At 50.6% G+C, this 13,292-nt stretch overlaps 1 protein-coding gene across 2 annotated transcripts; it reads right to left on the reverse strand.

The window, feature by feature from the left end:
* Nucleotides 1–6,726: 6,726 nt before the first annotated feature.
* On the reverse strand, nt 6,727–10,351 carry LOC123120834 (protein RDM16). Of its 2 annotated transcripts, XM_044540821.1 has the most exons (7): nt 9,637–9,807; nt 9,232–9,303; nt 9,031–9,152; nt 8,553–8,942; nt 8,184–8,378; nt 7,927–8,090; nt 6,727–7,841 (listed from the first exon to the last, which is right to left on the reverse strand). In XM_044540821.1, exons 4-7 carry the CDS (start codon nt 8,739–8,741, stop codon nt 6,980–6,982), a joined length of 1,410 nt encoding a protein of 469 aa, XP_044396756.1. In that variant the 5' UTR covers nt 8,742–8,942; nt 9,031–9,152; nt 9,232–9,303; nt 9,637–9,807; the 3' UTR covers nt 6,727–6,979. The 2 variants fall into 2 exon arrangements, with proteins under 2 accessions (XP_044396756.1, XP_044396755.1); XM_044540820.1 differs by having other exon boundaries at nt 9,031–9,303; nt 9,637–10,351.
* Between the last annotated feature and the right edge of the window lie 2,941 nt (nt 10,352–13,292).

The following is a 13,292-nucleotide window of genomic DNA, read 5'->3' on the forward strand; positions in this document are numbered from 1 at the left end:
AATAGCATATTAATGCATATAAAACATTCAAAACAGATAATATAATAACATGGAACAATAAAAAATTATAGATACGTTGGAGACGTATCAACGCAGCGCTGGAGATCCGGAATGCCGAGGCCGCCAAAGGCGAGCGGCCGGCAGATCCTGGCCCAACTGACGAGGCAGTGCCCTCCGTTGGTGGTTTTCCGGCCTTGCCAGAGGAATGCGCGAATGAGGCGGTTCACCTGTCGGAGAATGGAAGTGTGCAGCGACATGGCAATCAGGATGTGGGTGGGCATCGCGCAGAAGACGTGGCGGACAAGGGCCAGCCGCTCGCCGCGGGAAATCATGGATGCCCACCAGGTGGAGAGCTTCTTCTCCAGCCTCTCCACGAAGGGCTGCAAGGCGGAGGCAGGGACCTTGCGGATGGAGAGCGAGAGGCCGAGGTACTTTACGGGGAACTCGCCAAGAGGGCGGGGGAAGAGACTTGAGAGGGAGTCTCGAAGCTCGGGGATACACTGGATGGGCAGCGCGACGCATTTATCCAGGTTGGTGTGAAGGCCTGAGGCCGTGCCGAACATTCGAAGGATGCAGAGGACCGCAGAGAGGTCACGCTCGTCGGGGCGGCATAACAGCACAACGTCGTCTGCATAGAGGGAGAGGCTCGTGGACATGTGGCGATCGGTGAGCCGTTGGAGGAGCCCGCAGGTAGTGGCGCGTTGGAAAAGGCGATTCAGGACGTCGATCACGATGACGAAGAGCATGGGGGACACAGGGTCGCCTTGCCGCAGCCCCTTACAGTGGCGAATCGGCGGCCCTGGAGATCCGTTGATGAGCACCCGAGTGCTAGCCAAGGAGATGAGGATGGAGATCCAGTTGCGCCAGCGTGGCCCGAAGCCCAAGTGCTGAAGCACCTCGAGGAGAAACGGCCAGGAGACGGAATCGAAGGCCCGGGCAATGTCTAGTTTAAGCAAAACACGCGGCAGATGGAGGCTGTGGAGCTGCCTGGCGGTTTGCTGCACTAGCACGAAGTTATCGTGGATGGTGCGGCCAGCGATGAAGGCACTCTGGTTGGCGGAGGTGAGCTCGCCAAAGCGCGGCGCGAGCCAGAGGGAGAGGACTTTGGCGACGAGCTTGGCGAAGAGGTGTATGAGGCTGATCGGTCTGTACTCTGAGAGCGTGGAGGCATTCGACCCCTTCGGGATGAGCGTGAGAAGGGCCTCATTGAGCTTGTGGAAGCCACGACCATTCAGCTCGTAGAGCTTACCAAAGGCCTCGATGAAGTCGTCACGAACTCGAAGATGAAACCATCAGGGTCGGGTGCCTTGCCACGAGGTAGCTGGCGGATGGCGGCCCAGATCTCATCGGCCGAGAAGGGCTGATCAAGCGCAGAGAGGTCGAAACGACGGTCATCGATCTCCTCGAGGGCGACGGTGTGGTCGCGGTGGTCGGCGGTGCCAAGAAGGTCAGAGAAGTGGCGGTAGGCCGCCTCGGCCATGGCCGCGGGGTCGGTGAAGACGGAGTCGTCCACGCGGAGCTCATGTATGCGGTTCCGGTTCTTGCGATGGGCGGCACGCAAGCGAAGGAAGGCGATGTCGGTGTCTCCAGCACGCAGCGAGGAAAGGCGGACACGCTGGCGGGCGATGGATCGATGGAGGGAGGCGAGCCCAAGATAGGTCCTCTTAAGTTGGCGTCGGAGCCAGGATTCCGTCGGGGACAGCTGCCTGAAGTCTTGAGCCGCATCGAGACGTGCGATCAGCTCACACGAGATGGAGAGACGGAGCGCAACATGGCCAACTGATCGCGCACTCCAGCTCTGAAGACGGCGGGCGGTGAATTTGAGACGAGAAAAAATCCGCCAAAACGGGTCGGGATCGGGAGGCGTCTCGTGCCACGCGGCGCCACGGTCTGGTGGAAGCCCTCAAGCTTGGGCCAAAATCTTTCGAAGTGGAAGCATCGAGGGCCTGTCGACGGCATAGCACAGTCGACGAGAAGGGGTGCGTGATCCAAGGCAGCAGATGAAAGGCAGCGTAGGAGACGGTTGGGGTGGGCGGCCTCCCAGCTAGGCGAACAAAGCACGCGATCGATACGCACAAGAGTGGAATGGTCTCGCTCGCTGGACAAAGCACGCGATAGAAGTAACCTTTAAGAGAGGTGCCTTTCTACTGGAGATTTTGTTGCAAATTTACATAATACTACAAATGATACTTTTAGTATTATGGAGGGCGTGGCATGACGAGGATGTTGCGCGCGTAAGGAGTCAATTTTAGAAGGGGGGAAATGACAAGGCATGACTATGGCAGGTGGACAGATGTTCAGGAGAAAAGAAATGGTGATGATTAAACTAAGCATTAGTACTTTCTTAATGGTGCTTAGTGGGGGCAGCTATCTGATTACGTATGGTATGTACGCGGATAACGATGTACTCCAGTGGTTTCGTGTGCAGGAAGGTGCATGGTTTTTGAAGAGTGCAACCTGTGGGATATTATTTCTTGACTGCGTAAAGAGTGGATAACTTGTACTCACTCTGTGAAATTAATAATATAAGAAGTAGTGATCTAAACGCTCTAAAGTACTCCTTCTGACTTAAAATAAGTGTCTCAAGTTTTGTAGTACTCCTTCCACTTCATAGTGTAGTGCGCCCGTGTTTCCTGAGATCAAAATTTGACCATAAATTTAACTAACGAGACCGATTGCGGCGGGAACAAAAAATTATAGTATGGAATTCGCTATTTCGATACGAATTCAGTGGTATAATTTTTGCTCCCACCACAGTCGGTCTCGTTGGTTAAATTTATGATCAAACTTAGATCTCGAAAAACGCGGACACACCACATTATGAAATGGAGGGAGTACTAAACTTGAGACACTTATTTTAAGACGGAGAGAATATACTTTACGGAGAGGGAGTAAGTGATAATGGTGAATCGTCTGATCAAGCCTTCGCCCAATTGCATGAATTAGAAATACCGCTTCAGTCCGCTCCCTTATACTTCCTCCGTTTTTATTTACTCTGCATATTAGATTTGACTGAAGTCAAACTTCATAAAGTTTGACCAAGTTTATAGAAAAAATATGAACATTTACAATACAAATCTATATGATGTGAAAGTGTATTCAATAATGAATCTAATGATATTGATTTGTTATTGTATACGTTAATATTTTTGTCTACAAACTTTGTCAAAGTTTACGAAGTTTGACTTTGACCAAAGCTAATATGCGGAGTAAACAAAAACAGAGGGAATATGTTATTAGAGCAACTCCAATGGGGCGACCCATTTCGTCCGCGGCCGTCCGTTTGGGTCGGCGCGGACAGAAAAGGCGGCCCAACGCGCCGACCCAAACGGACGCGCGTCCGTTTTTCGTCCGCGGGCGACCCATTCCCGGCCCATTTTTGGCCTGATTTGCATCGGCGCGGACACGCGACGGACGCGCACGTGCTCGCCTACTCCTGTCCCCGGGCCCGTTGGTCTGTGGCACATTGGCCTCCCCTCCCCCGGCCAACAAGCAACCCTCGCCCCCGCCTCCTCCGTCACCGACGCCGCCGCCCATTTTTACCGGCAACTCTTCCAGCTGCCGCCGCCTCCACATCCGCCCAGCAACGCCGCCCTGCCCCTAGTCGCCCGCCGCCGCCGTTTTGCCACCGGGGAGCAAATTGGTTCCCGCCGCCGCTTCCCCCACCGCCCAGCCGCCCGCAACCAAGAAGACGCCTCGCCACCCCCGCCACATACGGCTGGCACGCTCGTCGGACGCCGTCACACTCATCGGACTCCGGCAGGGCAGCTAGCTGGTCTGTGGGCGCCGCGTCTCCCCTCGTCGGCCGTCTCCTTCTTCGACGCCCGCAAACTGTTCGACAGTTTGCCAAGGTACGAAAATGGACTCCGCCGACGAGTTCTTTTTCCATAATTTCATTTGCGACTCCGACGATTCGTCGTCCGACGACGAGGAGAAGATATTGGCTGCCGTGTTGGTCCATGGCTCCATTCCGAGCCACCTCAACAACCAGCGGCCGCTGTTCCGTGGCTCTATTCCGGGCCACCTTCCGGCGTTGAATCGTAACCGGGAGAGCGGGCATTTCCTTCTCTGGAAGGACTACTTTGATACAACAAACCCGTTGTTCAAACATCACAAATTTCGCCGCCGGTTCCGTATGAGTAGGCATGTTTTCAACCGTATTAGAGAGGGAGTGGTCGGCTATGATGACTACTTCGAGTGCAAAGAGGATGCCGTCGGCAAGATTGGTTTCTCCTTTTATCAGAAATGCACTGCCGCCATCTGAATGCTTGCATACGGAGTGCCCGGTGATCTCATTGACGAGTACGTCCGTATGAGCGAGGCTACATGCCTAGAGTCCCTGTATAAGTTCTGCAAGGCTGTGATTGCTGTGTTTGGCCCTGAGTACTTGAGAGAGCCGACAGCTGAAGATACAGCCCGTTTGTTGGCGATGAATGCTAGCAGGGGCTTCCCGGGGATGCTTGGCAGCATAGACTGCATGCACTGGGAGTGGAAGAACTGCCCTTCTGCTTGGCAAGGGCAGTATAAGGGACATGTCAGGGCTTGCACTGTCATACTAGAGGCCGTGGCGTCTCAAGATCTCTGGATCTGGCACTCTTTCTTTGGCATGGCTGGATCTCACAATGATATCAATGTGCTTCAGCGCTCGTTGGTGTTTGCTAGGCTTGTCGAAGGCAACAGCCCACCGGTGAACTTTACTGTCAACGGCCACAACTACGACAAAGGGTACTATTTGGGTGACGGTATCTATCCTCAGTGGACCGCTATTGTAAACACAATACCCAACCCTGTCGGAGACAAAAGGAAAAGATTTGCCCAAGAGCAAGAGAGTGCTAGAAAGGATGTCGAGCGTGCCTTTGGTGTTTTGCAATCTTGATGGGGCATCGTTCGGTATCCTGCTAATACTTGGAGCACGCAGAAACTATGAGAGGTGATGACTGCTTGTGTGATCATGCACAATATGATCGTAGAAGACGAGCGCCCGGAACGTCTGTACGATCAAGGCTTTCAGTTTCAAGGTGAGAATGTTGTGCCTGAGCATGGAGTAGCGGCAACATTTGAGCAGTTCACTCAGTTTCATGAAGACATGCGTGATTGGAAAACTCACGTGCAACTGCAAAATGATTTGGTTGAGCATATGTGGACTCATGTTGGCAACCAATAGATGTATCTTCTTTTATTCGTTTGCAAAACTATGTGAAACATTTTTATTTTTATTTGGCCTGTAAAACTATACTATTTATTTGGGCGGCTAAACTATTTTACTTGTTAAATTTTCATTTCACAATATGTTGAATGCAATGTAAAATTAGGCGGCCAGCCGGCCACGCCTGCACATATGGGTCGGCGCGTTGGGCGCACTGCCGACCCATATGAAAAACAGGGTGGACGCCGGGCGGGCGACCGACCCAAACGGACAAAAAGCGGACGAAATCGCCGTCCGTTTGGGTGGGCCCGTTGGAGTTGCTCTTACTCAGAACATTTGGAGGCTGAGGTACTCACCTGGATTCTCCGCAGCCAATGTATGCAGGATCCGCGTAGGGGCATGACACCCCACCAAATTTTGAGTGGATGTGGAGCTCCTGTTGTGAGAAGAGGTCCGCGGGGGGAGTTTTGGAAGGGAATTCACCAAAACCCATGTACAAACCCTTAGCCCACCAGTCAATGCCCTCGCTGTCTTGCGGCCGGCCAAAGGCCATCTGCCGCTGAGAAATGTCCTCAAATGCGAAAACAGACACCTCAAAAAGGGCCATACGAGTACACCTGAAGATGCGTCAATTCCTCTCTTTTCAAATGTTCCACAGAACGATGTTGCAAAGGAAGAAATTTCCAACTCCAAGTGAGAAAGAAGTCACTGAAAGAAGAGAATATCTACTATTTGAGTGTCCGTTTTGCAAAGATGTTGGTCTTATCTATACCCAGGATCATGGCCAATCTCAGTGAGCACTTTGAGAAGCAGATCACCAGCAGTGGCAACAAAAGCCAAGGGAGCAGTTTCTCAACAACAACAAAAAAAGCCAAGGGAGCAGCAGGGGGCTTCTCGGCGTTTCTGTACATAAACTCCATGCTGCAAACGGAGAGACGGGGTTGCAGAGAATAATGCTCTCTCCATCCCAAAATAAGTGACTCGATTTTATATTAACTTTAGTACAAAATCGAGTCACTTATTTTGGGATGGAGAGAGTAGTACGTATGACTTATGTGCAAAAAAAAGAAGATAATAATATGAATTATGGACTATGAACTGCTATGACTGGCACTGATATCGCCCATCATTTGCTCTTTCTCCCCTCTGGGGAACAATCATGCCCCAGACGGGTACTACTCTGCAAGGCAAGTGCTTGGGGAAGAGGCTAGGGGCATGACAGGAGGCGAGCTGAAGAACTGAAGCCACGTCCATCGGCCGTTGTTCATCAATGAGATTGTCCGGCTTTTGCAAAATTAGCACAAACCTCAATGAGATTTTCGAGGGAAAGAAGCTTCGGCAAAAAATTAGCACAAACCACACCTGAGGTGCAATTTTGCTGCCAAAGCCAGTTAGATTGATTTGGGGCTCGTTGTGAAAGCAGATAACACGTGGTTTTGCACGACTAACCTCATTTAATATATGTTCAGTGACGGAAAAGTTTAGATCGGAGTTAGCAACTTCATCGTGCTAGCATCGTACGCAACACCATAAACATAATTCACGGCATAAAAGTATTCAAGGCCTGCACAATCTTAAACTGATGAAGCTTACCAAATTTATTTGAAAGCATATGCTGCAAAAATCCAACAGCTCTTCCATGCGTTCAGTGCTTAGATCATGTAAACAGATCTCACAACAAGCATCAAAAGTCCGAAAATGACATTCGTGACCATACAAAGTAGTCGGTCCAGTAAACGGCGGTGCTAGCATACAGCAGTCTCACTAACTGCATGTGAATAGTAGAGCAATCCCACAGCAAACACTCTCATTGCCTTAGAACAGAAGCTGAGCTCAAGACGAATCTTCCGAAAAGTTGACAGCCAGGTCCCAGTAGTGTGGAACTTTAGCATCTGCAAACACCTTCTTGGCAGCAGCCTCGCTCCGACACTGATGCACACCGAACCTCGGAAAGGTGGGCTTCACCACGCTACCCTGCCAGACTAACACGCAGCTATTCACCGGCTTGTCTGGTTCCTCGTCGGCATCATCCTCGCCACCAACTGCAGCAGCCCAGTCAATCCGGTTCAGCATCAGCTTATTGTACCTCTTGATCGACTTCTTCCCTCCTTCCACAACCACAACACTTATACCATCTGTGATAACCGCCGCACCAGTCAGCCGGTTCTCTTGGGCATTCACGTCCACTTTGAAGCGGGTCTGGGGGTGCGACAGGTCTCTGATTCTGTACACACAAACAATACAGCCTAGTGTGTTGGGATCATCAAAAAGCTTCCTCTCTTTCTTCTCACGGCGTTCTGATGGTGTGAGTTTGCGGGCAATGTTGCGGTCCACGTGAGCCTGCTCACGCTCTGCAGCAGCAGTTCGGATTTCCATCTCCATACGTGTCGGATCCTGTGTAGCTTCTGCACCAAGTACTTTCATAAGGTTGCTCATCTTGACCTTGGGCTTTGGTGGCTCCAAGAGGCCTTGCCTAATCATTTCTTGCCTATCTTTTTCCTTAGCGAGGCGCCTCTGTGTTCTGAGCTTCTTCTGCTCCTTCTTAGTCAGCTTAAGTGGCTGAGGCGGTGGTGGCGCAGGCTCAGCCGGTGGTTCCAATGGTTCTGGATGTTCCACATAGATGGTGATCTTATCCATATTAAGCTTTTCCAAGGAGATGTCCTCGTAAGTAGGAGATAGCAGAATTTTCGAGTCCCTGGAAAGAAATAAAAGAGGCATTAGTTGCTGTATACTGATAAAGGGGGTTTACAAACGATCAACAGAGTGAGGTAGCAGCAAACCATGGCTCAATGTCAGGAATCTCTTCCTTCTGCTTTTGCTTTGGAGGCCTTCCACCAGGAGCAATTTCAATTAGATTTGGGTTCATGTCTACCTCGACTTTTGCCTTAGCAAGTTGAGCTTGCTTTACTTTAAGCTCTTTGGCTTGTGCTTCGCCAAATTGATTCTGTGCAATCAAACAATTAAGTTTAGGTACCAAAGGTACAATAAACTAAAACATGACTGTAATATATCCAAAAAGAGGTTAATCCTCACAAACCTTAATCCTCTGCAGTTCAGCCTGCCTCGAAAGTTTGCCTTCCTCAATAAACTGGAATCCTGGCCTTTTAGGACGAAGGAGCTTAGTTGGGTTGATGCCCATCCTTTCATCGAAATGAACAGTAGCTTTTGCAAGCGACTCCAAGTCTGGTTTGATAATCTGGAAAGCATCCTTCTTCTGCTTGTTAATGTTGACCTAACAAAGGATGAACCAAAAGTAGTGGGTCAATGTACAGAACTACATATCATCCTGAAATATATGTTAAGATGCTTGTTAATGTTGACCTAACAAAGGATGAACCAAAAGTAGTGGGTCAATGTACAGAACTACATATCATCCTGAAATATATGTTAAGTTGCAGATGTTTACCTTTAGAGTACTCAGGTTGCTTGGCTTGGTCATGCTAATAACATTTCCATTCTCATCAATTTCCCTACCTTGAGCATCAAGACGAAGAACAGGAGCCTTGGCAGGTCTTTGAGGAATAGTCAGTTCACTGGATGTACCAGGGAACATGTTGATAAGAGGTGCAAACTGTGGATCCTGGCGAAATCCCATCTTAGCAGCAAGCTCTTGTGCTCGCTTCACAGCATCCAAATTGGGAATGTTGGTAAGCCCTGAAATGCCAGCAGAGACACTACTAGCAGGCAGTTCAGAAGATGCACCCGCATGGACTGCAGAAGCACTCGAGCCAGAAACAGACTGTGTTTCTTTCTTAGGAGTTTGTGTATCAGGAATAGTAGTGCCGAGTTTATTAAGCTGCGTGGACAAACATGAGCTTAGAATGGTTACAAAAGTATAACAAGAAAATTGAAGCAAAGGACTAGTAATCGTTGTAATGTCTTACCGCAGGTAATCTCTTGAGTTTTTCTGATAATTCCTTCTTCAGTTGCAAAGCTTTTTTAGCTTTCGCTAAAGCATCAAGACTTAAGTTACTACTTCTGGCAGCGGATGAATTTGCAGTTCCATCTGTACTAGATTTTCCAGTAACTTCATCAGATCTAATACTAACTCCCCCATTTTCATTGGTGGTAGTGATCGAAGATACCTTTGAAGAAACAGGATTAGCAGATGGCACCGCAACAGCAGGTGCAGAATTGAGCGGCTGCTGAGCACCACCCTGCAAAATATATGATGCAAAGTCAGCATAGGAATGGATACAATGATGAACCTGACATCAACGTTTTAAAGAGAAAACTAACCATAGACCAAATTTCTTCCAAGGTAAACAGAAGTACTTATTGGGCTTACCCTCATATATTTACTAAATAAGTATTTCACCAGCAATGTGCACTATGAATAAACTACACAAAGTAGTAGGACAACTATCGCTAACTACATAATTCTGAGTTCATCAAATTGGTACTCAGGCACATTAGAAATCACTTGCCCAATTCAGAAACATAAATCACATCACTATGAACAATATAAGAAAACATCACAAAATACTTACATTAGTGGCTGCACCGCTCTGTGAATCTCCATTAGCACCAGACTGACTGCCCTTGTCCCCCTTACCCCTCTCATCACCATACGCATCAACATCCTCAAACCTCCTACGCTCTCGCCTTGGCCTTTCCTCCTTCCGCGGAGGAGGCTCCACTGAGGCCCTCGGCCGTTTCCCGCCTTCACGGTCGGGCTCGTCGCCGTCGCGGCGGCCGCCGCCACCGCTGTCGTGGTCCTTCCGTTTCCGAGACGGCGGCGGCAGCGGCTCGCGGTCGGCCGAATCGCGGCGCTCGACGGAATCCCGGGGCGCGCGGCTCGACGACCGATCCCGCTTCGCAGTCGGCGGGGACTCGGAGGGGGAATGCGAACGGTGTCGGCGAGCACGGCGGCGGTCTTCCTCGACACCACCGTCGTCGTGGCGACGACGGCGGTGTTCGTCTTCGGCGTCGCGCTTGTGGTGGTGCTGATGGCCGTCGCTGTCGTGGCGGCGGCGTCGGTGGTGGTCATCCGAGCGCTCGTGGGTGGTGTGGCGGTCCTCGCCGCGGTCGCGGCGAGAAGATCGGTCGCGATCCATGGGAGGGGACGGGGATGAGGTCGGCTTCAGACGGGCGGATGGGAGCGCCGGAGATTGGGGCGCCGCGGTGCTAGGGTTAGGGCGTGGGGTGTGGGGCGATTGCGGGGCGCCGCTACTGGGCTGGGTGAGCGGGCCGGCCGGCCTATACGAATGCTATGAGGCCTGTAGGGGGTTTAAGTTGTGGATCGGAACAGAGAGGTGACGATGACTCCGGTCAAAATCAAAGTCGGTTCACACGTGGTAAGCTATCTAAACAATTTTAAGAAAAAAATCAAAGTCGGTTGCCATGATTAACCACGCATGGATGCGGGACTTGCCAACAGGGATTCCCTTTTTTTCTGAAATTAGTACTAATACTATCAAACATTATACGAGAGGAACAATCTGTCATCGTTCTAGATAGACTCATTACTGACAACATAATTACAGCTTATGAGTGCCTTCATTTTATGAAAAGGAACACAACGATGAGAAATAGGCACTGTGCCCTGAAGCTTGATATGATGAAAGCATATGACATAGTTGAGTGAGATTATTTAAAAGTAATAATGTTCAGGCTGGGTTTTTTCTGAAAAGTTGGTGCATATTGTAATGGGCATGGTAAGCTCCGTAAAATTTTCAGTGCTCTTCAATGGTAAGGAAATTCAGCGGTTCAAAGCATATCGAGGGATTGGGAGACCCCAACTCTCCATACCTTTTCTTGATAGCAACAGAGGGTCTTTCGTGCCTCCTAAAATCAACAGACAAGTCATCCAATCTAAATGGGCTCAAGGTAGCCCTTTCGGCGCCACCAGTCAACCGTTTACTATTCGCAGATGACAACATATTGTTTTTCAAGGCAAGTGCTAGTGGAGCAAATGAGGTAAACCAGGTGTTGAATTTTTATTGTCAGGTGTTTGGGCAACGCATTAATCGTGATAAATCAGTCATTTTCTTCAATAAAAGGTGTCCAGAGAATTTTAAACAGAATGTGAAGGCCTTCTTGCAAGTACCAAATGAAACTCTTAGTGCTAAATATTTGGGAATGCCAACTCAGGTGGGGTCTTCCAAAAATGGTGCTTTCAAGTACCTAAAGGACTACCTTCGGCAACTTCCCCAATAATGTGGCCGCCTCCGCCTCGATGCCGCCGCTGCCCTGGATTTGCCCCACCTCGGCCGGTCGCCGTCGCGCTAGAGGCTGCAAAGAAGAAGGGGGCTGCCAAGCCTCATGGTGGAGACGTGAAGCGGTCAGCAACGCGGGGCCGCAAACCGGCGGGGAACCAACCTCGGCGGGTGAGGGAGTCCTGGATTAAGGGGTCCTCGGGCGTCCGACCTGTTGGACATGGGCCGGACTGATGGGCGGTGAAGATACAAGACAGAAGACTCTCTCCCGTGTCCGGATAGGACTCTCCCTGGCGTGGATGGCAAGCTTGGCGATCGGATATGAAGATTCCTTTTTCTGTAATCGACTTTGTACAACCCTAGTCCCCTCCGGTGTCTATATAAACCGGAGGGTTTAGTCCCTAGAGACAATCATAATCATACATGCTAGACTTCTAGGGTTTTAGCCATTATGATCTCGTGGTAGATCAACTCTTGTAATACTCATATTCATCAAGATCAATCAAGCAGGAAGTAGGGTATTACCTCCATAGAGAGGGCCCGAACCTGGGTAAACACTGTGTCCCCTGTCTCATGTTACCATCGACCTTAGACGCACAGTTCGGGACCCCCTACCCGAGATCCGCCGGTTTTGACACCGACATTGGTGCTTTCATTGAGAGTTCCGCTGCGTCGTCACCAGAAGGTTCGATGGCTCCATCAATCATCTACAACATGCTTCCCCGAGGGAGGTTTTTCTCCCCGGCTAGATCTTTGTGTTCGGCGGCTTCGCACTGCGGGCCAACTCGCTTGGCCATCTAGAGCAGATCGACAGCTACGCCCCAGGTCACCAGATTAGTTTTGGAAATCTGGACTATGTCGTTGATATCCGAGGAGACTTGATCTTCCAAGGATTCGCGCCCCCAACCTCCACTCTGGCCCTAGATCCGGAGCATATCGCCAAGTCCGAAGACGAGCTCCCTGAGTTCGCAGGGCTGTCTGCGGCCACTAGGCCCATTGTGGGAGAGCCGGGGGAAGAAGTGTCACTGGCAACCATCAGGAAGCCAAACCCTTCTCCGGACTCTGGCTCCGAGTCTTCGGAGTCAACATCGTGTGAGTTCGGCCAAGGAGACTCCCTCTCGCCGTACTCCACGCGCTCTCTTCTCTCGGGCCAAACCTCGCCTTTAAGCGAGGCTCTGGACTTAATGCGATCCCTTGCCATCACACAGGAGCAACGTCCGAACTATGCCCAGGCCGGACTAGGGCTGGGAGCAGGGAACTTTACGTCCCACCCACCACCCACCTTATAGCCACCGTCGAGGACTTAACCGACATGCTCGATTACGGCTCTGAAGACATCGACGGTATGGATGACGATGCCGGAGAAGAGGAGGCCCAAAACCCGCCGTTTACCGGACGCTGGACGGCCACTTCTTCGTATGACATGTACATGGTGGATACACCCAAAGAGAATAGCGGCGACGACAAGGAAGACCCGATCGAGGATAAACCTCCTGAGATACAGCCAAAGCGCCGACGTCAGCGGCGCCGCTCCAAGTCACACCATGGAAAAGACAGCAATACCGGCACAGGAGAAAACAATACTCCGAACGATGTCGAAGACAATGAAGACCCCGTTGAGCCAACTTCCAAACAGGACGAACGGGAAGATGGGCAAGTTAGCCCTGATGAACATGCCGTAAACAAAGACTTGGAGGACAGTAATTATCTTCCGCTCTCCGAGGATGAGGTGAGCCTCAGCAACGAGGATTTTATCGTGCCTGAGGAACCTCTCAAGTATGAGCGCTTTAAGCGTCGGCTAATAGCCACTGCAAGGAGCCTGAAAAAGAAGCAGCAGCAGCTTCAAGCTGATTAAGACCTGCTCAACGATAGGTGGACTCATGTCCTGGCAGCCGAGGCATACGGCCTCGAGCGCCCAACCAAAAGTTACCCGAAGCGCAAATTGCTACCTCAATTCGATGACGAGGCACTTGAGCCCGTACCATCAA

The sequence above is a fragment of the Triticum aestivum genome, chromosome 5D (genome assembly GCF_018294505.1).
Source record: "Triticum aestivum cultivar Chinese Spring chromosome 5D, IWGSC CS RefSeq v2.1, whole genome shotgun sequence".
NCBI lineage: Eukaryota > Viridiplantae > Streptophyta > Magnoliopsida > Poales > Poaceae > Triticum > Triticum aestivum.

Excerpts from the sequence above, each read along its gene's own strand:
- LOC123120834 (XM_044540820.1), bottom strand. The coding sequence starts at position 10,203 with ATGGATCGCGACCGATCTTCTCGCCGCGACCGCGGCGAGGACCGCCAC. Across the intron at positions 8,943-9,030 it reads AACTCAAGAGATTACCTGCG|CTTAATAAACTCGGCACTAC; the intron begins GTAAGACATTAC and ends TTGTCCACGCAG. Across the intron at positions 8,091-8,183 it reads CTGAACTGCAGAGGATTAAG|AATCAATTTGGCGAAGCACA; the intron begins GTTTGTGAGGAT and ends TTGATTGCACAG.